Here is a 21,415-nt window from a genome sequence, read left to right as displayed (position 1 = left end):
TTACCAATGTGAGAGCTCACTAACAAAATGACTTGAGTGAGGCATCCCCATGGCTGACTGCTTTAAGATGTATACCATGCTGTGGCCCTCTGTTTCATGGTCCTCTCTGTATTTCCTGACTGCCTTCACTGTCAAACAGTAAAATGAAGACATGAGCGTCCATAAAATGCAGAAAAATCTTTTGATATGTCATCTGACCACATCTGAAGTGCTTTACCTGCTCTGAAAGGCCACACTTGACACGTTCCTCCTGGCTGCATCCCACTGCCTGCCTGATCTCCATCCAAAAATGTGGCGTCTTTGGTGTGTCTTGACATAATGATTTGTACAAATGAGGATGACGCGCACACTTTGGAAACTCACTGCTCTAAAGAATTCAAGGTGTTGCTCTTGGTTGTACACAAAAAAAGTGATGGAAGTATTTGTGTGAAGAAGGAAAAACGCTGAATAAACTGGGTGTGATTATCAGATTGTTTTTTAAGAAAGCTACAAAAATTTGCAGATGCAGCCCCATTATTCAGTGGGTTTGGAGGGGTTTTTCACAACATGCAGTTTGCATACTGAGAGCAGTAATCTCAATAAGATTCATTTCTTTCTGGAGTAACTAATCTTCCTTAAGGAAGTCGTTCAGTTTCATTCAAGACAGAGCCAAATCTAGGAATATAAAAACCATGTCTGAGATATTAAACTTGAGTAAATCTAATTCAAAGCCCCTACAAGGAACTTTCATTTTGAGTTGATTTCAGCGACCCTGTGGACAAAAGCAGTAGTGTTTTGCCGGAATGAAGCCTACATTTCCCATGAGCTCCAACGCATATTGTCGTAAAGACACTTACCTGGCTCGCGCATGTGTTTGTTTTGGGGATGAATGAAACAGCAAGACGGGAAAACTTTGCCCCCGCTCCTATCGGGGATCCCAGCTCACCTCTGCCGCACCCCAGCTCCACCTCTCCGGTGTAAGTGCCACCGCCACCGCTGCTGGGATAAACGCAGCGGTCGGCTGGTAAGTCTGAAGGCCTGTTTGTTGAGCACTTCCACGGCTTCTTGGACTGAGTATGGAGCGGTGCCTCACCTCTTTATTTCTCGGCACTCGCTGGACCCTATCGACGCCTGGCTGGTACCTGTCGTCGGCCCGGATGAGGTGTTCCAGCCCCACGGCCCCTGCTCTCCTCGTCCCCGCTGGCGCGTGGTGAATCTGCGCAACCTGCGGCCTCTGTGTGTGGCTCCCCGGACAGCTAACGCCGTGGACCCGCCGGCTCCTGCCAGGATTGGGCTGGTAAATGCTAGATCGCTAGCGAACAAAACGTTTATCCTGAAGGATTTCCTGACTTCCCGAGGATTGGATTTTCTCTGTGTGACTGAGACGTGGCTGACTGTTGGTGAGTCCAGTGCTTTCACAGAACTTTCACCCAATGATTGCTGCTATTTTAACTCCCCTCGGACGTCAGGTCAAGGAGGAGGAATAGCGACTATTCATAAGAGTCACTATAAATGTAAGCAGCTAGGTAAGATGACGTGTGCCGTCTGAGTGCCGTAAATCGTTTCGTCCTGGAAGCGACCTGGGGCGGACCCGGAGACAGTTTCCTAAAGGTATGGATATACACTATATAGAAATAGCTTATCTTCACACTGATGGTCTCATTTGCTGTTGTAGGTCACGCACAGACATCAGCAGAAACGAGGGACTTTTGCATATCCAGTTAAAAGTTACTTGTAGCGGCTTTAAAAGAACGAAATGCTACCAAAGAAGCTTTGCAGCAAGTTCTATGTATTTGTTCCTTCAAATGACAAAAGGATAAGGTACAAAAATTCAGGCAACACAGCCCTTTGTAATTCTGAAGTCGTCAAATACCACTGCTTTGTCAGGGAGTTCAGCATCTGACACCAACGCCAAAAGCCAACTTTCGCAGCAGTATAACATACCACTGGGCGGCGTCAGTTTTTAACACGGCTGGACAAAATGTTTTGTGGTGTTACGCTGCCAGTAAAGACACAATATAAGGAGCTGGAATGTCCCTATATGGTGAGTGGGAGAGGCAGTGGATGAGTTTAACAAGCCCTGGACTTTCACCCGGGAGGCTGCTGTTTAAATGTGGAGCTAAACCCTGATGTTTTTTTGGTATCCTAACCAAGTGCTTTTGTTGCACACTGACACACCATTCTGGAAGGTAAACAACAAATGCAGGAGGACACTTAGTACATAATATGTAGACATGAATGGCACTGACCAAGCAGCGATATGTGACAAGGATTGGTAGACAACAGCAGCATGTACAGATCAAAGAAAAGTGATACGAGCACGAAAGAAGAACGTAAAATGGGATTAAGTTACTTTTCCTCATTGCCACATCGAGGGAAGTTTGTCCAAAAGCCGGTCACTGTATTCATAGCCTTCATCGTAATGACAGGTGCTTCATCAGCTGTGAAGGTGACTACAAACAGAGAGGTTTGAGGAAGGCCTTTGGACAAGCAACGTCTCACAAAGGTGAGATTTATGCTTTATCATAAGTGTTTCATAGCACCAGGCTTCAAGGATGAAGACTGGTTGTAAAGAGCAGCACGCAGCTGCTTCCCTGAGCTTCTTTATGGAAAGCAAACAGGGCCAGTCTCAACCCATGTCTATGAAAACACTAGAGGTCTTTAACTTCAAATCAAAGCTGCAACGGTGGCTCATGTTAGATTGAATGACATACCATTTGTCTGTGTTGTGCTCCAGACTCTTCCTCTTGACGTATAAAAGCATTGTGCAATGTGTTATTACTTAGTTTCACCAATGCACCTGCAAAGACGATTTGACCTCATCGGACCTCTGTTCACTGCCTCAGGTAGCTGCTTTGCTGTTGTGATTAAATTACTTTTGAGCTTTGGAAACAAATGTAAAATATCCTGAAATCGCTCTTGTCTTTATTGTGTTACCTAAGTGAATGTGACGGTGCTGTGCAGCATTATCAGTCCTGTCAGTACTACAATGGGCAGATGCCAGGCTGATAAGGAGTGTTCTCTCCAGCGGTCTGGTTTACCTCATATTTCCATCTCTTGCTTCATCCACAGAAGTCTCTGCCTAAATAATGCGCCCTGCTCACTCTCACTCCTGCACATTCAAAAGGAGAAATTGTTTATAAAGTGCTGAAGAAAACGGATTAGATTCCCTTCAACTTAATATGTTTCCATGTGCTTGTCCAAGAGCTGGGTACTGTCATATATCACTACTTTTATGTAAGAGTACGCCCGCTGTCTTTGGTTGCTTAAATTCATTGGTTTTGTTTCACAAGCACATTTTCATTTTATTGTAACGTGACCAAAGTGTGACATTTTGATAAGACTCACTGCTGCACTCTGTCTCTTATCCATATTTGGTGAATCTGTCCCCTTTAACGAGTGATGATTATTAATAAGAGTTGGAATATGATGTAGATCTGCTAGTCTCACCGAATGATCGAGTGTGGAAATAATAACATGCACTAAAGATCAAGTCTTTCTGCCGGGGACAGATTCATGAGTTGTCCTCCTTGTGCCAAAGTGATGTGAAGATCTGTGCAGGCAGGCCTTGAATAAACATTTATATTACCCCACTCAGCAAAACACATCTTCCAGACTCTCTGAAGAATTTAAACTATTTCTTTTGAGTGTGACGAAGCACTATAATTTCCAAGAAAGAGCAAGTGGCCGGGGCTCAGAGACATACCAAAACTTTACCAGCTGGGATTTTGTTTTATGAGAATAATCCCTATATGTGCATGATACACACAGGAACCCACGAAGAATCCTCTCCAATACAGCTTCCTCCTCCGTCCGAGACAGAATACTCCGTCCTCTGGAAAATTCCACTCAGCGGTCCAAGACCATGTCCTGTGATAAGAAACATGTTATTCCTGATGGCGACAGAGAAAATAACAATTTTGATTTTTTTTTTAGCAAAGCTGAAAATCCAAAATGAGTTCTGAAGTTTACAAGGTTCTGCTGGTTTTGTTATAAAAACGTGACTGTCCAGCTGTAACTGACAGATATTTCTCAGCTGGCTCCAAACAGGCGCACATTAAACTGACAGAGCCCATCTGCTCAGGTTTTGTCTCGGTTGTTGCCTCTATAAGTGGTCGGAGAAACACTCCTGAATTAGTCTGAACTTAACACTTTCAAACTGGTAGATTGCATAACAGGAAAATAATATTTTTCAGAGAGGAAGAGTGAGACTTCTGGAGACAGAAGGCAGGACTGCTGTTCCTCAACATCAATTCATTCTTATGTAACAGGTAGCAGTGGAAAAGGGAGGACACTCTTGGAGCATCTCTTTCTAACAAGCGACCAAAGAATGTAGACAGTCTAAGATTGAGATGATAGGGATCTCTCAAGGTGATATGGACATTGGTGGATAGAAAAATTGTATCAGTCCTATCAATGTGTATATTCCAGTGGAGGAGGAAGTACTCAGATTACTCACTAAAAGGTCCAGTGTGCAGGATTTAGGGGTTATATTGGCAGAAATGGTATAAAATATTCATAACTATGTTTTTATTAGCGTATAATCACCTGGAAATATGAATTATTGTGATTTTGTTCAGGCTGTTAAAAGTAATGCACGCAAATTCGTACATATTCCACGCATTTCGAAAGGCTGCGATTATGTGACCACTGCGATGATGGGTGTTAACAACACATATTCATTCCAACCTCATCACATATTGACGCGTGATCATGGAATTTCCAAGTTCAGATACAACATGCAAGGTACCCTTGACACCGTGTCATACAGCCTCTTTCAAAATAAAAGCACTATGTCAGTACAACGCTGCAAATTGATGTTTTTTCCTTCAACAACAAAAGCACATGGCTGGGTTTTGGAAAAAAATACAAGGTTTGGCTTTATAATCTTATGGGATACAAACACGCTCCCCTGGGTGAAGGTCGGTGTTTGTTTGACCCATCCAACTTCTTTGGGTGAACTTTGAGTCATCTTAAGGTACGCCCTCACCATGTGTCTTTTCCTAAACCAAACCTCTATAACTTTACATAAATAACGTAACTGTACGTTAAAGCCTCAGTGTGTAAAAATGGTGAGTAACAGTGACATCAGCGGTCAAATTCTAGATTGCAGCGCTCACTCGCACTCACTCACTCACCCCTCCCATCGGGTAAGTGACGGTGGCCTCGTAGGACAAAAAGCCTTGCGCAGACAGCAGAGTTTTTCGAGTTTTTCAGGAGTATCTAGCGATGAGGTGAATATTTATTTAGGAATCTAAACCATGTTACGATATGTTATAGCTTACCAGTGAGATACAGGTTATCTGTGAGATATATGTTAGGAGTGTTTTATTTCTAATTGTTTTGGTAACACGAGCAAACATTAGCACAGTAATGCTAAAATAACACGTTTCATGTGATAGTCACGGCACAGTGCGGTAAATATAGGTCGGTACGATTATAATATATGCGTCTCCAGAGTGTTCTTCCACAGGACACAGGGAGATGAGGAAGAGGGAGAGGGAGAGGAGGAAGACCAGGAAGAGGAAGGGGGCAAGGGGTAAAGGCGGTGCAGGAACAGCCAGGCGAAGAGGTGTGTCTAAGGGTGGCAGCCGTCACAGCAGCACGAGAGGAATCAACAGATTAGGCTGTAGGCTAGGCTAACCATTTAGCTGTAGATAACGTTAGCCAAGGCTAGGATAACGTTAGCATGTAAACGTAGCCGTCACTCGAACTTAGATGAGAGGGAAAAGTAGTTGCAAACATGAAACCAAAATGATTTTAAAATATCAGATTGAATTACCTGTCTAGCAGAAAGCAGGCAACCTCCGCATCCCTTGTGAAATCCTTCACCTTCAGGAGTTCTTTCCACCTGGAATAAGCAACGCGATATTCAACGATATTCACTCATGTTTTGTCCCGTCCTCGCTTATCTGATCTTTTTCTTTTATTTGGTGGTGTGGTTTCCCTTTTACGGGGCAAAGCATATGTGTGGTCCTCCATTTAAAGTGCGACAGAATCATAAAAGTACACAGCAGGCTCACGCAGAAGCGCCCCGGATTGATCTTCACCTTAACCGTCTCCAGTGACGGCAAGTTCTAGGTAAACGCGAAAGGCGAAGCGCGTATATCCCTTCGGCCACTGTATTCAAATATGGCGACAAAGGCAGTCTCCAGAAGACCGCGCCCTGCCTGTGTATATATAGAGAAATCATTCTAAGCCTATGAGAAAGCTTCCATTTGTATGTGAATTGCATTACACTTTAGTAAATATGTATTTATGAAAGCAATAGTTGATATTTGCTAATAAACAACCATGTAAATTACACACTGTAACTTTAAGGACGTAATGTCATTTGTGGGGCACTAATTCTTTGAATATCTTGCAAACAGTTCTATGAGGATTCATTGTTTTGGTACCTTAGAATTAGCTGGTTGTATCTCCTCCACGGAGTCCAACATATTGTTTTTACAGTGGCCCAAAACAGACAAACCAAACTCTGGCCCTAGATAGGTTCATTTGGGTTTTTGCATTTTGTGTCACCGTAGTTCACCTACATGCTTGGAACACAGAAGTTTCAGTTGGTTGCAATCTGCAACCTCAGCACTAGATGGCACTAAATCTTACACACTAGATATTTACGTTAACGTAGCAACTCTAGAAAACAACTGATGACATGTAGCTGCAGCTGCTTTCAGAGAAAAAGCTAACGTACTGAACATGCTCAGAATCCACAGCAGACACAGTTATGTTGTTTTCTCATATGAACTCTGGACATTGTCTGGAGTTGACCTTCCCCTCCTTTAGCACACAAGAGGAGACTGTCCGTGTCAGGTGCACTCTCACCTACTGGAAATACTCTATTTCGAGTGAAGGGACCGGGGAAGAGCATGTAGAAGGTCGGACATGATGCAAAAAGTACACTGTGGAAATCGCAGTGTTATGGTGACGTAGCTGATTTGTAACGTTTCTTGCCGTTCCTTAGATATGTCTGAAGATTCTAGCGTCGGCCCGATAGAGCATATAAAAAATGGACATAGCTACTGTGATATCACCTGTTGATTTATGAACTGCTGTTTGATTCCTTGAGTTTGGCATTTCACCTTCTCGAAGCCATCTTGACTTTTGGAGCCAGGAATGATCATATTTGGATGAGAAGGTGGAGCTGTGGAGGAGCAAGGGTGGATCTGACTCAGACTGTGGTGACAGCCTGTAACTCAAGCAGCCCTGCCCTTAAGTATGCGTAACTTTGGGCCTCGATAAAATGTAAACGGTTTACGGCTGTAAACATGTTTATTTCTGCTGTAAATTTGGGCAGTTTAACATGGAGGTTGATGTGTATTTACTCTGTTTTGGAGTCAGCCTCAAGTGGCCATTAAAGGAACTGCAGTTTTTGGCTGCTTGGCATTGGCTTCATTTTTCATTTTTCGGTCAGTCCTTACCAACAGACGTTCCTGAATCTCATAGTCTCTCTGGTGAGACACTGTCATTGCTGTCTTTGTGTAGATGATCCTTCTTCTTCACTCTCAGAGGTTTGTATTCTTCTGGTTTCACACCAGTCACATGATAGAAATGTCATCAACACTCCCACTGACCTGTTCTGTTCACACGTGCTCAATCGGACATTACACGGACTTTGTTCTAGGGAGCTGGCAGGATAAAGTTCGATAAATGTCCGATTCAGCTGACTCGGACATTTGTGTTCTCCCATACAGCTCCTGAGGGAAATGTCTAGGTAAGTTCAGGGTTGCAGTGCACGTGGGAAAGAGGCATTAAAAGGAAATTTTGGTTTATTTCAACCTGTCTGCTATCGTCCTAAATTTGTTTCAAGTGACTAGTGACATAAAAATAATAGTTAGCATGTTAGCCGTTAGCCTAGATACAGCCGGGGTGCATAGTAGCGTCAGACCTGTTGAAACGTAAGTGAACGGGCAACCTTCAAGTGCAAAGTTAGTCCACTAAACAAGCTTTTTCTCCACAAAGACCGCCTCATATCATTAGGATAAATGTCAGAGAACATATAGAAAACGACATGTAAACGTGTTGTCTTACCTTACCGGTGTGCTGCCATGTTTGTTTACCATTTAGCTCTGCTTTCCAAAGCGCGGCCGAAATAACAACAGAACAGAACGAGCAAGGATCTCATACTGTGCCTGAAATCTCGCGAGAACAAGCAGCAACAGCTGGAAGGCAGAATCGAACAGTAGCCTGAAAAGTTCATTCATTTATTTTATGAAAGATTTATAGAATAATGGCTGACTTTTTGCCAGACTTCGACTTTGTGGAGGAGGAATTTGATTTTGCAGAGTTTGATGGCCGCCCTTATTTATTTGAGCCAGAATACACTGATGAAGAGCTTCGTGAAATTGAAGAACGGAGGAGGAGAGAGAGAGAGAGAGGCGCAACAGGTAGAGGACGAGAGAGGAGGAATGGCTGCTGCAAGGCTGCGTAGCTCTGGAGATTGGTGGTGTACCTGTGAATGCTGTGCCCCAGTGCCCACAGAAGAGGAATGCCTCTGTTGCAAGGAATGGGACCGGTTGCAGCCTTATTTTCAAGGTCTGGATGTGACCGAGGACGAGACACTTCCACCTGGAGTAGTATCCAGCTGGGCTTTATCTAGAGCTCGCGAGATATATTTCGGCCGCGCTTTGGAAAGCAGAGCTAAATGGTAAACAAACATGGCAGCACACCGGTAAGGTAAGACAACACGTTTACATGTGGTTTTCTATATGTTCTCTGACATTTATCCTAATGATATGAGGCGGTCTTTGTGGAGAAAAAGCTTGTTTAGTGGACTAACTTTGCACTTGAAGGTTGCCCGTTCACTTACGTTTTAACAGGTCTGACACTACTATGCGCCCCAGCTGTATCTAGGCTAACGGCTAACATGCTAACTATTATTTTTATGTCACTAGTCACTTGAAACAAATTTAGGACGATAGGAGACAGGTTGAAATAAACCGAAATTTCCCTTTAAGGACCAGCTAGTGAACATTTAGCAGCTTAAGAGCCAGATATTTCCCTCAGGAGTTGGTGGAGACCAAAAACAGAGCTAAAATAGAGTGAATATCGGATTCATGTTCATCAGGTGGACACAAACACGACTCTAAATAAATGCTAATGTTGTTCTTTGTCTTCTAGATGTGTAAAACACTCTTCTTTGATAACAAATTTGAACAGTACTTATTGAATATACTCTCCACTGCTGTTTTTCAGTGATTGTTGCAGGTCTATTGTCTTAAACCCACAGATAACCCCCTGGGCGGATCATCATTAGACATTACCTGATCATTATGAGCAGCAGAGGCTGCAGGAATATCACAATAGTGACAGTAGCTGTAGAAGAAGCAGTTGTATCAGCAGACAGTTACTGGCTGATATCCAGCCCCAATAAAAACGGCTCAGATATATCAGCCTGACCTGAGCACAGACTGTTCTTTGTTGACAGTGGAGTCTAACAGCAGCAGAGGAGATGTGTGATCAGACCCAGCCTGTGATAAATCATGACTCAGCAGTGTAGCATGATAAGCAAAAGCTGTTCGAACAAGCCCGGATGACAGAGAGATGAGAGAAACTGTACTTCTGCTCCTCCTATCCGTCTGCATGTCTCTTTCTATTGACTGTCTGATCTAATGTGTGTGTTTACTGCATAGATCCATGGATGTCTACCGCTCCATGTGTCTGAGCGTTCTGTTACTCATCTCTCTGTCCTGTGCTGACTTTTATTGTCAGTCCGTCCTTCACCTGACTGTCACTGCTGTGCTGCTGTTAGACTTTTTTCTGTTTTGACTTGTCTCTTACTGCCCTCTAGTGGACAAACTGCAGCGTGTGTCAGCTGTCATGACTGAAGGACTCCACCGGAGGTCACCTTACTTTGCAGCCTGAGGGTGTTTTCACATACAGTCCTTTTTAAACAAACGGAACTCAGTGCTCTTAAAGTGCATCAAAAAGTGGACCAACAGAAAAGGGACTCAGTTGTTTTTGTGTTCACATTGTCAGGTCATTTTAAACAGGACTCAGTTCTCTTTCTGGTCAACTTCAGCTCTGATGAGTCCTCTTTCTATAATATATATTATCATTGTTTGTTTTTATTTACTTTGACGTGGCCTTGCACTGCAGTTATCAAGCCCCTCACTTTCAGATGTACTTTAAATTAAAAGAAAACCTTAGTGTTTCTGTGCTGTAGACTGTTGCCGTTTGATGTATTCTACTTTTAGCATCAGGAGATGTGCACTATCTTCTGTGGACTGAAGTACTCCTCAACCTGCATCCTTGCAAGTGCTACAGGCCACCGTAGTTTGGCCCAGTGCAACAGCATGTGATCCAGAGGGCTTAATGCAACGGCGAAGAGTAAAGCCAACCTGGAACCGAGGTGGTCTGAGTTCTCTTGGAGTGTTCACATATGCACAAAAAATGGTGGATCACCGCTTTGAGGGCTGAAAAGGACCAAATATGAAAACACCTTTAGAACACAGTTGGCAGATCTGTATCAAATCAACGGAGACAAACTGTAATTAATACAAAAATATAATAATGAAACAATTAAACTGTCCAGTAACGGCCCTGTCTGGGATGACTAGAAGGACTCGGGGGCTCCTCCCAAAAGGGCCCCTCTAGTGCGACCTGGGCATGAAGCATGGAGGTGGATGCCACTGTTACAGTAACAGATTACTTCTGATTCTCAGTGTAAAGTACCAAAATGAAAGAGTCAAATCAAGAGTTTAACCCCTATAGTGTTCATTTTTAACCCTCTATAGAACACATTACAATGCAAGTTGGTGATACTTCTTATTTATTCATTTATTTATTCATTCATTCATTTGCAATAACCTCAAAAATGTATACAATACTTATGGAAGGATGGCAGAGGAGATACCTGCAGACCAATATAACTGGGCTGCACAATCACAAAAAGGAGCACACTACCTGTAGATATCAGGGAAGCTAGCTCGCTAAATATCTTTAAAAGAAAGCTGAAAACGTATCCGTGCACTTTAGACTTTAACTGCCGCAACTCTTTTTCTTTCTTCTAATCATACTTGATTTTTCTATGCTTTTATGAATCAGTTAATCCACATTTTAAACTGTTTTAAATGTCCTTTTATGTTGCCTTGTTTGTCTGTTTTATGTCCATTATGTTTTCATGTGAAGTACTCAGTGTTTAAGCTGCCCTTATTGTAAAACTCTTTGTGCTTATTAGTGGTATTATCAGTGCCATTGACATGACCAGGTGTGATGAATCGGTCAGCTGGTGTCACTCTGCCTCTGCTCCTCAGAGCTGATCTCATCTAATTAGTGGCAGCAGCTGACTGATTCATCACACCTGGTGGGAATCTGTCTGTGTCTCTATCTGTTCTGTGAAGCACTCCTGTCAGTAGCTCTAATGATAGTCAGGGACTGAAACTGTCTGCTGCTGTTTTTATTTTTTGCGCACAGATGTTCTGATTAAATTGACATTTTGACTTTCTGTGTCTGTCCAGCTCAGCTGTATTGGTGTGCATGTATCTCCTTTGCCATCCTCACTTGGTTGTCCGTTGTACTGACGCACCCAAGATGCACTTTTTGTTGCCCCAAGTAGGCGCAGTTTCACAGCAGCTGTAAGACTATACAATATTTGTGGAAAATATTCAAAAAGGAAAAATGGCAGACAACATTGTACCACTGAGGAACAGCCCATACGAATGAATGTGTTAAGAGTGTAAGCATATTTCAGCAAACTTTACATAAACAGTTTATAAACCCAAACTATCATAACCCTCTTTAAATCAAGACAGTGAGCTATAATTCAGTGTTTGATATGTTTTCAGATAGATAGAAAGATAGATAGATTAACGAGACACTTTGTTGTCCAACTCAGTGGAAATTTGTCTTTGTCTTCTCACAAAACATCAAAGGTTCATGCAGACACAATACACCATTAAAACATACAGTTTGACAATATATATATGATACAATCATGCAGACTGGCAGGTAGGAGCAAAGAGTTATATTCATTCTGTGTTCATGTCCTGTAAGACACAGGGAATAAAGGACTTCTTATGTATGTTTCAACTGCTTCTTGGGACTTCAAATTGATGCCCAGATGGCAGCAGGTCAAACTCTTGAGTGTAATAGATGTGAGGCATCGGCAATTACGTGTTTGGTCGTCCTGCGTACAGCTCAAATGTATTGCTAAGCTGTGTCTGTGACTTGCTGATCACTTGAGGTTCACTTCTAATGGACTGGTGCACAGACGCAGGCTCCAAACCCTGCATGTATGTGAGCCCGTAACAGAGTCATTGAGGCCACATGAGAAATAGAGAAGCCTCTTGGATGAGAGGTGGAACGTCTTTGAGAAACCCAAGTTGCCTACGATGTAGACAGAAAAAGACGGTTTCAGACCATTTTTGTGGAGAGAGTTGATGGAGCTGAACCATGTGAGGAAGGCCCCTAAAAAGGGAAAACATGGCCTCCAGACATTCTCTTTTTTAAGTACTGCAACATAATTGATGATGTATTGTGTGAGTGTAAACAGACAAATATGGGTATGTCAACTTGAGGGAACACGGCACCATAGAGGGTTAAAGCATGCCCATGTAAATTCACATTCATTCAGTAAAACCTAGGCTGGTGAGCCTCTTTGTGGCACAATATTTTTGGCATTTTGACTCACCATATTTTCCATCCACTGCCTACAACACAGCCTGACATTGTGCTTGTGTAATAAGCTGTAAACAGGAGATAAATCACTTTCTGTTCAGAGGAATTTCCCAGGAAGAGGCTGGCAGAGAAAACTGAGCCTTGTTTACAACATCAAATGGAAAAGCTCTGATGGAAGAATCACTGTTGTGTTATATTGACAGCGTAGAGACATAGTGTAAGAGCTGGAGGGTCGAAACTTCACTGGCTTAATGAGACAGCACGGGCACAGTTGGATGGTTTCCAGCCTCGTCTGTGGCAGATGTCCGTTGCAGAGGAGACCTGTACATCCCTCTTATCTGTGAGTCATTAACTGATAAAAACTCCACGCAGCAGTCAGCACACACAACAAAAGTACAGGGAGCCACAATTCTGCTGTTGATAAGGAAGTTTGCTCTCAAAATTCTCTGCAAACACCGAGCCTGACTCAAAGGTGCTGTGTTGAATAGGAAACACTGAACAGTGCGGTGGATGGAAAGAGCTGACGCCCCTGCTGCGTCTAGTCCTGTGAAAATCCCCTCCATTTTCCTCACTGTAAAATCTAACTGAAGATCTGCTTCATTAACTGCAAAAAAATAGTCTGATGTGATCTAATCTGTAATATATTTATTTCTTACAACATAATAAAGCTGCACAATTATAAGCCTGTATTAAAATAAGTAAAGCAAGTTTATGTTTGACAGCTGAGAAGCTCTTTAAGAAGCTATATGCTGCATCATGAGCTTCCTCTTCCTGTAATATGTTGTAGTGAAGTCTGTCTCTATTTGACAGATGTTCTGACAGCCTGTTTTCATCTCCAACCGGGACAAAACAACTGCTGTTGTTGCTATATCTGGCTGACATGCTGCTAACTTGCTTTACTTCCTCGCCCGTTGCCAGGCAGCCAACTCTGCATGGGTATGTATGCAATAGGCCTATCTGTTGCATGGCTAACTTCCTGTCGCATGGCTCAAGTGTTAGTGCACATGACCTGTAACTGCATGCATATTATACATAATGACTATTGCATTTTATCTGTGTTTACTGTCTATTGCTGCTCTGCATGTCTGAATGTGATGCTAATCTGTGTGTTAGCGCTTCATGTTGCTAACATGCTGTTTGTTGTTGATGTGTTATTGTTACTGATGCTCTGTGGTTGCTTGTTGCTTTGCATGCACCTATCTTGACAATTTCAGTTAATGCTGTCTTTCTCCTGTGAGTTTTCTCCTTTTATTGGTGTCAAAACATCTCGCAAAAGGACTGCAGTTGAAAATTAGCCAGCTGGCTAACACTGGCACATTTACTTAAGTGTTGATTAATGAGTGCTGTCCTCGTAAATAAAAGAAACGAAATGAAAACATTAAAATTCAGGTTCTGTTTTGTTGGCTTTTACATGTCTACGGCTCAAGACAAAAGAATACTTCACACCTCTATTAATGTACTTTGTGATGTAATGTACTTTATTTATATACAATGACCACAGGTGAATCGAAGTGCTTAAAAAGAGATTAAAAAACAATTGAAAACACAACACACAAGAGATTCATGAATAAAAAACAACAAACAAAAGGATAAAACAATAAAATAAAATAAAATAGGAGTGTCACCACATTACCGAGTATTGAAAGTCATCCTAAATAAATAAGTTTTAAGTTTAGATTTGAAGAGGCTCAGGTCAGAGGCAAGACGTGTGTCAGTTTATTCCAGCGCCTGGCTGCGCTAACAGAAAAAGCTCGGTCACACCAGTGTTTGTATTTAGACCTGGGCTCTTCCAACAAGAGTTGGTTAGAGGACTTCAGAGCCCTGCCACGCTCACGAACAGTTAGCATCTCAGATAAATAAGATGGGGCGAGGCAATTAAGAGCTTTAAAAACAAACATTAAAAGTTTAAAATCAATTCTCAAACGAACTGGGAGCCAGTGGAGGGAATAAAGGACAGGACTAACGTGCTCTCGTCTGTTAGTGTTAGTTAAAAGGCGGGTAGATGCATTTTTCACAAGTTGAAGGCGGCTAAGAGCAGACTGGGAGACGCCAATATTCAGTGCATTGCAGTAGTCGAGTCTAGAACTAATAAAAGCATGAATAGCTTTTTCAAGGTCATGACGGCTTAAAAATGTTTTAACTCTGGCTAAAAGACGTAGTTGGAAAAAGCTTGTCTTAACAACATTGTCAGTTTGTCAAATTTCAATTAACAATCAAACGGCTGCGTAGGAGGGACGGTAAGAATAAAACTTGTAGAAAAGACTCCTGCACTCTGTCTAACTTGCAAAAATAATGATTTAATGCTGCTGCAATGTTTCTGTGACAAGACCGTCATCAGGAAAATAGTTTTAGAAGCCATCTTAAGTAGGAGTGGCTGTGAGTTTGCAATTAGTCACATGTGCAGGTTCATTTTTATGTACCTTCAAGATCTGGATATGTATGGAGTCTTTTCTACAAGTTAAATATCTGCGACTGCAACAATTATTTTTCTGCAGTGATTAATGAATCTTTTTTGTTGTTGTTGTTGTAATATCCATAACATAAAACAACACACACTGTGGTGCACACATACATATCTGAGGGTCACAAAGTTATAGCTAAACCTCCCTCTGGCCCCCAAACCAGACTCACCATTGGCATATTATCTAATATACACATATACAACATATATACACACACACCCATACACATCCACACAAGTGATTTAATACATAAAACAGGCAAACGCATGCAAATGTGCATTAAATCGGAGCACAGAGGTCAAAACAAGTGGGCAAAAACAGGTGATAGCATAAAAGTTAAAGCAGATAAACAATAATATCAATAGTTACAATATTTGTAATAGTAATTAATGGAAATATTGATATACATATATGGTAAATGATTCTTTATTCTGTAATGTGGTCTCGTCTGGGCCAGATCAGATCCATCCATCCACCTTTATAGGCTTAATCCGCCTCAATAGTTTTATTCCATTCCCATATTTCACTGAGGCCTAGTTGTTCCCATCCCTTAAAGAATTTCAAGGTTTGTAGTCTCCTTCAGATGTTCATCTTTCTATCATCCAGCGTGTTTTAAAATTACTTAAGATATTATAAGTGCTTTGCCACACACTATCACAATGTTACTGATCTCTGACTTGCTGCTACTTAAGTCCCTTAAAGTAACTATTTGTAAGTTGATTGTGTTTAATATTGTCGTTTGTCCTCGGCTCCAAACAGAGAGCATGTCTTTACTGGGTACAGGTGTGAGGGAGTTAATCAGCTGTGGGTGTGTTTCTCAGTAACTGACATCAGCCTTGTTTCTTTAGTTTGTGGGATGTGTGACATACGGTTCACAGGCTGTTATCAATAATGGTGATGAACACTCTTGATGACGGTCCAGGAGGACTGACATGTTAGTGGTACTAATAAATTGTGAAGCTGAGCAGGAGCAGTGTGTGGGAGTTCCTGTTCAATGACTCAAGTGATATTTTTCAACACACCTGCATCTGAGACAGCTGGATACAATAATACTTTTCATCAAACTAAGATAAACTGTTTAAAAAGCAAAACCCTGCTCATGAGTTTAAAAAGACCAGATTGTTTATCCTGCCTGAGCAACAATTAGAAACACAGCAAATCTTCACACTGGAACTAGAGAATGATCAGCATCATTTCTGCTTTATAAGTTAATCACATTATAATTTATTTATTTCTAACTTAAAATGTTAATGCATGTGATGCATTTGTGATTGAGCCAATAAAACTCACAGCGTGACACTTAGCCTTTTGTGTGAAACACTTTATGCGCTGACAGCAGTGTCAGTCTTTACAGCATCACATGGTGTTTGGTCAGTGAAACAATATGACTTCTCAAAATACACACACACAACAAACATCTGCTCTGTGTATTCTTTCACATTATAGCAAGACTGAGAGTGTTGAATATGTCTACAGTAGCAGCTCTGGCAGGCTCTATGAGGCCGTTTACACGTTGCCAGCTATTTTCATAAACGGACATTTCACCGTCTCCGTTTTCAAAAAGATCTTCGTTTACACTTACCCGTGTATATATACACAAGAGCACGCCAAACCTGTAGGTGGCAGTGTAACGAGAAGCTCAAGCCTTCCATGCATCCATTGTCACCATAGCAACATAGGTCGCACTTTTGACACAGGCGCAAATTCCGGCGCATACTGTGACGTCGGCTGCCTATAACTCCGTTTATCTCCGTTTATCTCAGTTTACATGCAAACGCGCAACCGGAGTTTTCCAAAATCTCCACTCTGGCCAGAGTTTTTAGAAAGACTCGTTTTCAGAGGAGAAATCTCCGTTTGCGTGTAAACGAAGGGCACAAACGAAGGAAGATGTCTCTGTTTATCAAAATCACCGCGTACGTGTAAATGGCCTCTTAAAAGCGGGATTTATACTTCTACGTCAAATCGGCGTAGCCTACGCTGTAGCCTGACGTGCACCTCCCAAGAAATGTTACTACATGTCACAGCGACGTAGACCTCCTGTCTGTTTCTGTAAGCTGAAACCATTTCCCTCAGTGGAAACAAAGCTTTGATTTACTTTAATTTCACAGATAAGAAACAATAAACTGTGAAGACAATAAAGCCTCCACAAAAATATCATTTTAAGTCTTGTGTGTGATTTATCCTGGCTTCATATGAGCAGAGGAAATCTCTGCTAGCTGCTAGGCTAATTTATACAATGTAAAATGCCATAGGCTTGTGCTAATAACGTTCGCATGTTGTATTTGTGGGGAAAGCATGTGTAGTGCAAGACCTTATGAACTGTAATGGAGCCGGGAGCCAGATCCAGCCCTTGTGATGTTTGCTGCTACCTTTTTTTAACCCCTAACCTTTTTTTTCATTATTACTTCCTGTCAGCCTGAACCTTGGGCCATCACAAGTTTATAACGAGCACCACCAAGGGCCTGTATCACGGAGCGAGATCAACCTTTCCTGGGTTACTGGGTCGACTAACCCTAACAATGGTAATCAGGATAATCGGTATCACGAGGCTGGATATCAACTCAGTAACTCAACCCAGGGTTGCTTTATCAAGAGCCGTGAACGCGCATGCAGCGGACCAATCACAATCATGAGAGAAGCACAGCGTCACTGAGCGTCCTCACTGAGCGTCCTCACAGAGCGCCGTATGTGAGGGGGAAAAAAGTATTTCTCGTGAGGATCAGAGATTAATTCTACTAAAATACTGTATGAGGAGGAGAAAAGCAACATTAGAGAAAAGGCCAACACCGTGGCAGCTGCAGGAGGAGGAAACATGCGTGGCAACGCATAACGGGTTGAATAATGTTTAGTTTTAGTTTAGATTACTTTATTTGCATATGATGTTAAAAACAGACAGTATAACATTTACATGATTAAAAAAAGAAAAGTGCCGGAGAGGTTAGAAGCCACTAAAAGCTTATCATAGAAATTCCCCTGTCAAAACATCAATGAAATCACATAATAGAGAAGAAAAAAAAAACAGGTGAGGAAAGAAGAAATAGAGGAGGAGAGAGGGAAAAATCAAGACAACACAAGGTAGCAAATAAAATGATGTGTAGGTTAAATGACTCATCACTGGTTCAAGTAGCTACAGTACCTGTACCTGTACATCTGACACTGATCACACCCTTGAATCCCATGAAATCAATGCTGCGCAGATGAATTGCGTGTATTACAATTATCGTCTAACATCATTGCGTCTGATAAATTGGTCTTCTTTGTCATAACGTTATGCTACAGTAAAGCTTAAAGCTGACGCCACAATTAAATCATATCAACACCAAATTGATAGTCTGAATAAAATCATCCTGATATTGAGCTGTGTTAGAAATTAACAGCTGCGCAAAAATATACCTAGTCTCCCTCTTTAAAAAACAAAAAGGAAAATCCTCAAACACCATGAAGTGTAGACATGATAGGCTACTCTCCACATTTCCAGCAGCAAAGCTGTCAATTAGGCCCATTATCTTTAACAGGGATCATTTCCTCCAACAAAACAAAATGTTGGCACTAATTAATGGTGCTATTAAGTGTCCGCAAATTATCAGTTTCTTTCTTATGAAGGGGTGTGATGAGATTTCGACTTCTGTCCACTCCTTTGTGAACAATCTTTTCATTGTCTATTGTTGTTGCTTTCTTTTCTTTTTTAATGTTCAAAATAAACTTTCAAATCAAAATTAATCAAATTAATTAAACTTCCCGTCATGACTGGGCTGCATTTCTGTCAGCGGAGTCATTTTTTTCCGAACAGCTGATTGGCCAGTGGGTGGTGCTTTTTATAGGATCAGATTCAACCCTGAACTTACCCTGCTCTGGAGCAGGATAGCCGTTCAGAGTAAGTTACCATGGTGATCTATCCCGATAAGAACTGAACCGGCTTCGTGAGACCGAAAACCCAGGGTTAACCCTGAAGTCACCTCGCTAAGACTACGATGGCATAAATGGTCATACAAGTATGAAATTTGGTGAGGAGTATCCTGACACAAAGGGGAAAGTTGCAAAATAAGATTCTGGGGCTTGCTGCCATTTTATTTAAAAAAAAATCACACACAGTATCCCCCCAAAAAATTAATATTTTTCATAACTTTGTGTTTAATGTCACTGCTTCACTTGTACATAGAAGACTTCCCAAGTTGATAAGCTTCAATCTGAGCCTTTCTTTCTTGGAAGGTACACTTGCTTTGGTCTAAATTTGTTGTTTGTAAGGTTACCTTTGTTAAATGTTGCTGTTGTTTCTGGTTTTATATGAGCAGAGGAAATCTCCTTTAGCAGCTAGGCTAATTTATACAATGTAAAATGCCATAGGCTTGTGCTAAAAACATTAGCATGCTAACATCTGCATGATGACACATTCACGATGACAGTGTTGCAGCTATAATGTTTACCATGACCGCTATCTAAGTTGTGTATGTTGGCAAGCTAATATTTGCCAGTGATGCCAAACATGTAATTTGTTTTGCATGAATATCACTGCTGGGCTCTGGGCATGTGCCTGTGTGTGGTTAGTAATTTAAAAACAATACATTTGCTGAGGGGATTTTTGCTGCTAACTGCGTGACAATGTCCATTGTTTCACCTGAATCTTTGCGGCTGCACACAGAAGTAGACATTCATGCCAACAGCCAGGGAAAGACGCCCATTCTCAAACTTGGCAGGTTTTCAGAGTTTGCCTTTGTGAAGCAAACACACAATGCATGCTGGTACATGTAGGCAGAGTGGGACAGGCTTTGTGCAGGAGAACAATTATGTTCTATCAATGGGAACACAACAGTACTAAAATGGTTATGAAAATCCGAATGCATAAAAATAAATGTGCATCGTGTCGAGAGAAACTAAACGGAATTTAGTAAACTTGCCTGTAGTTTCTGCAGCAGCTACTGTTAGAGTTACATCAGGCTGCACACAGAGAAAACACTGCATGTTACACATTGTGACACACACTGCAGAGTGATATCAAATACTTATGTCACCTAAATAAACCATAAATAGGAGCAATGATAGATTTAATTTTGCATATGTCGAGGTTCAGGCTTTAAAATTCTTTAATTTGCATGCCTTACCTTTGTATTGAAACCATATTGTTTTATTGTCCTGGGCTCAGCCAGGTGCAAGATAAAATAAAAAATAAAAAAAAACTCCATGCTGGACGCCCATGGTACTTCCTGTACAGTAAAACCCCAACTGACCATATGGAGGCACTATATTCATGGTCATAAATGGAAACACTGAAGCAGCTCCATGTCTCTCACAGTTGCTGAAGGTTCATATCCCTGGACTCTTTTATCCACACAACAAAAGACTTTTTAAGTGCTCTGCCTCCTGAGTCAAAGACTTGTATAAGCTGGCTTTATTAATGTTTGCTCATTATTATCTACCAGTGAGCGTGGCAGCCACCACAAAACTGACAGAAGAGTTCCTTTTTCTCAGTGTGTTTTCTGCACATTCAGCTCAGAATATCTCACCACTTCCTGTCTCTTTCTGTTGCTGCACATATATTTTAAAAATAAGAGTAGGTCTATCAATAAAAACAAAAAGCCCCCAATCTAATTATCTGTCAGGCTGTTTCCGCATTAGAGCCCTCCGAAAATAACGACGTCATTGCTCAAAAACCAAAGTTTTGAGTCCTCTGTGTCATTTAAGCAGCACATTTTATTAAAGCGTGCAAAAGAGAGCACACTGGTGATCACTTTAACATTAAAGGCTTTATATATATGCTGCTGGGTACTTTCATCTTTAATAATACATTGTTTATTATTAGTTAATTATATTTTGTTCAAAGCAGCTGAAACAGACAAATAAATGTAGTAGAGCAAAAACATTTTGGGTTTACTGCACCTTTATACTTTATGCGACTTAACTCTGACCTGTTGTCCTCGTTCGTGGACACTTTTTTGTGCCACCTAGTGGTAGGAAGAGCACAATACACTAATCCATGAAAAAACAAGATGGCAGCCATCTCTGCCAAGTCAGTCTACAGCCAATCACGACACGATAGTGGACAAGGTCCAAAACCTGATCACATGGTATGGTTGAAACTTGTTTATTTAGGATTAATAAAAGTTTGTAGTTTGATACGGCAACAAATTTGACCAATTTTAGAAACAGAAACAAGATAAGACGCTGTTAATTTACACATTCTCACTCCGACCTCGTCCAACGTTTGGTCATGGACTTTCCATGTCCAGATAAGACGTCCAAGGTACCCTGGGTGTGTTGGTTGTTGACGTTCTGGGACACTGTGTCAACTTCAACCTGTTACTTTCATTATCTGTTTTCAAAATATACTTCTGTTTTTACAGGAAATAAACGCACTACAT

General features: G+C 41.5%; 1 protein-coding gene across 2 annotated transcripts in view; it reads left to right on the top strand.

Annotated features, from left to right (window-relative positions):
* The first annotated feature begins 12,724 nt into the window (after nt 1-12,724).
* Nucleotides 12,725-21,415, top strand: part of si:ch211-213d14.1 (uncharacterized protein C11orf53 homolog) — a 30,568-nt gene continuing 21,877 nt past the window's right edge. Inside the window, exon 1 of one of the 2 annotated variants that reach the window (XM_049575507.1) lies at nt 12,725-12,937. In XM_049575507.1, the coding sequence (XP_049431464.1) occupies nt 12,899-12,937 (39 nt within the window). In that variant the 5' untranslated portion in view covers nt 12,725-12,898. The remainder of the gene's footprint in view (nt 12,938-21,415) is intronic. The other variant, XM_049575508.1, reaches the window with a different exon arrangement.

Source organism: Epinephelus fuscoguttatus, linkage group LG5, assembly GCF_011397635.1.
Source record: "Epinephelus fuscoguttatus linkage group LG5, E.fuscoguttatus.final_Chr_v1".
Taxonomy (NCBI): domain Eukaryota; kingdom Metazoa; phylum Chordata; class Actinopteri; order Perciformes; family Serranidae; genus Epinephelus; species Epinephelus fuscoguttatus.
The sequence above is the reverse complement of the archived record's forward strand: the minus strand, read 5'-3'. Positions and strand labels throughout refer to the sequence as shown.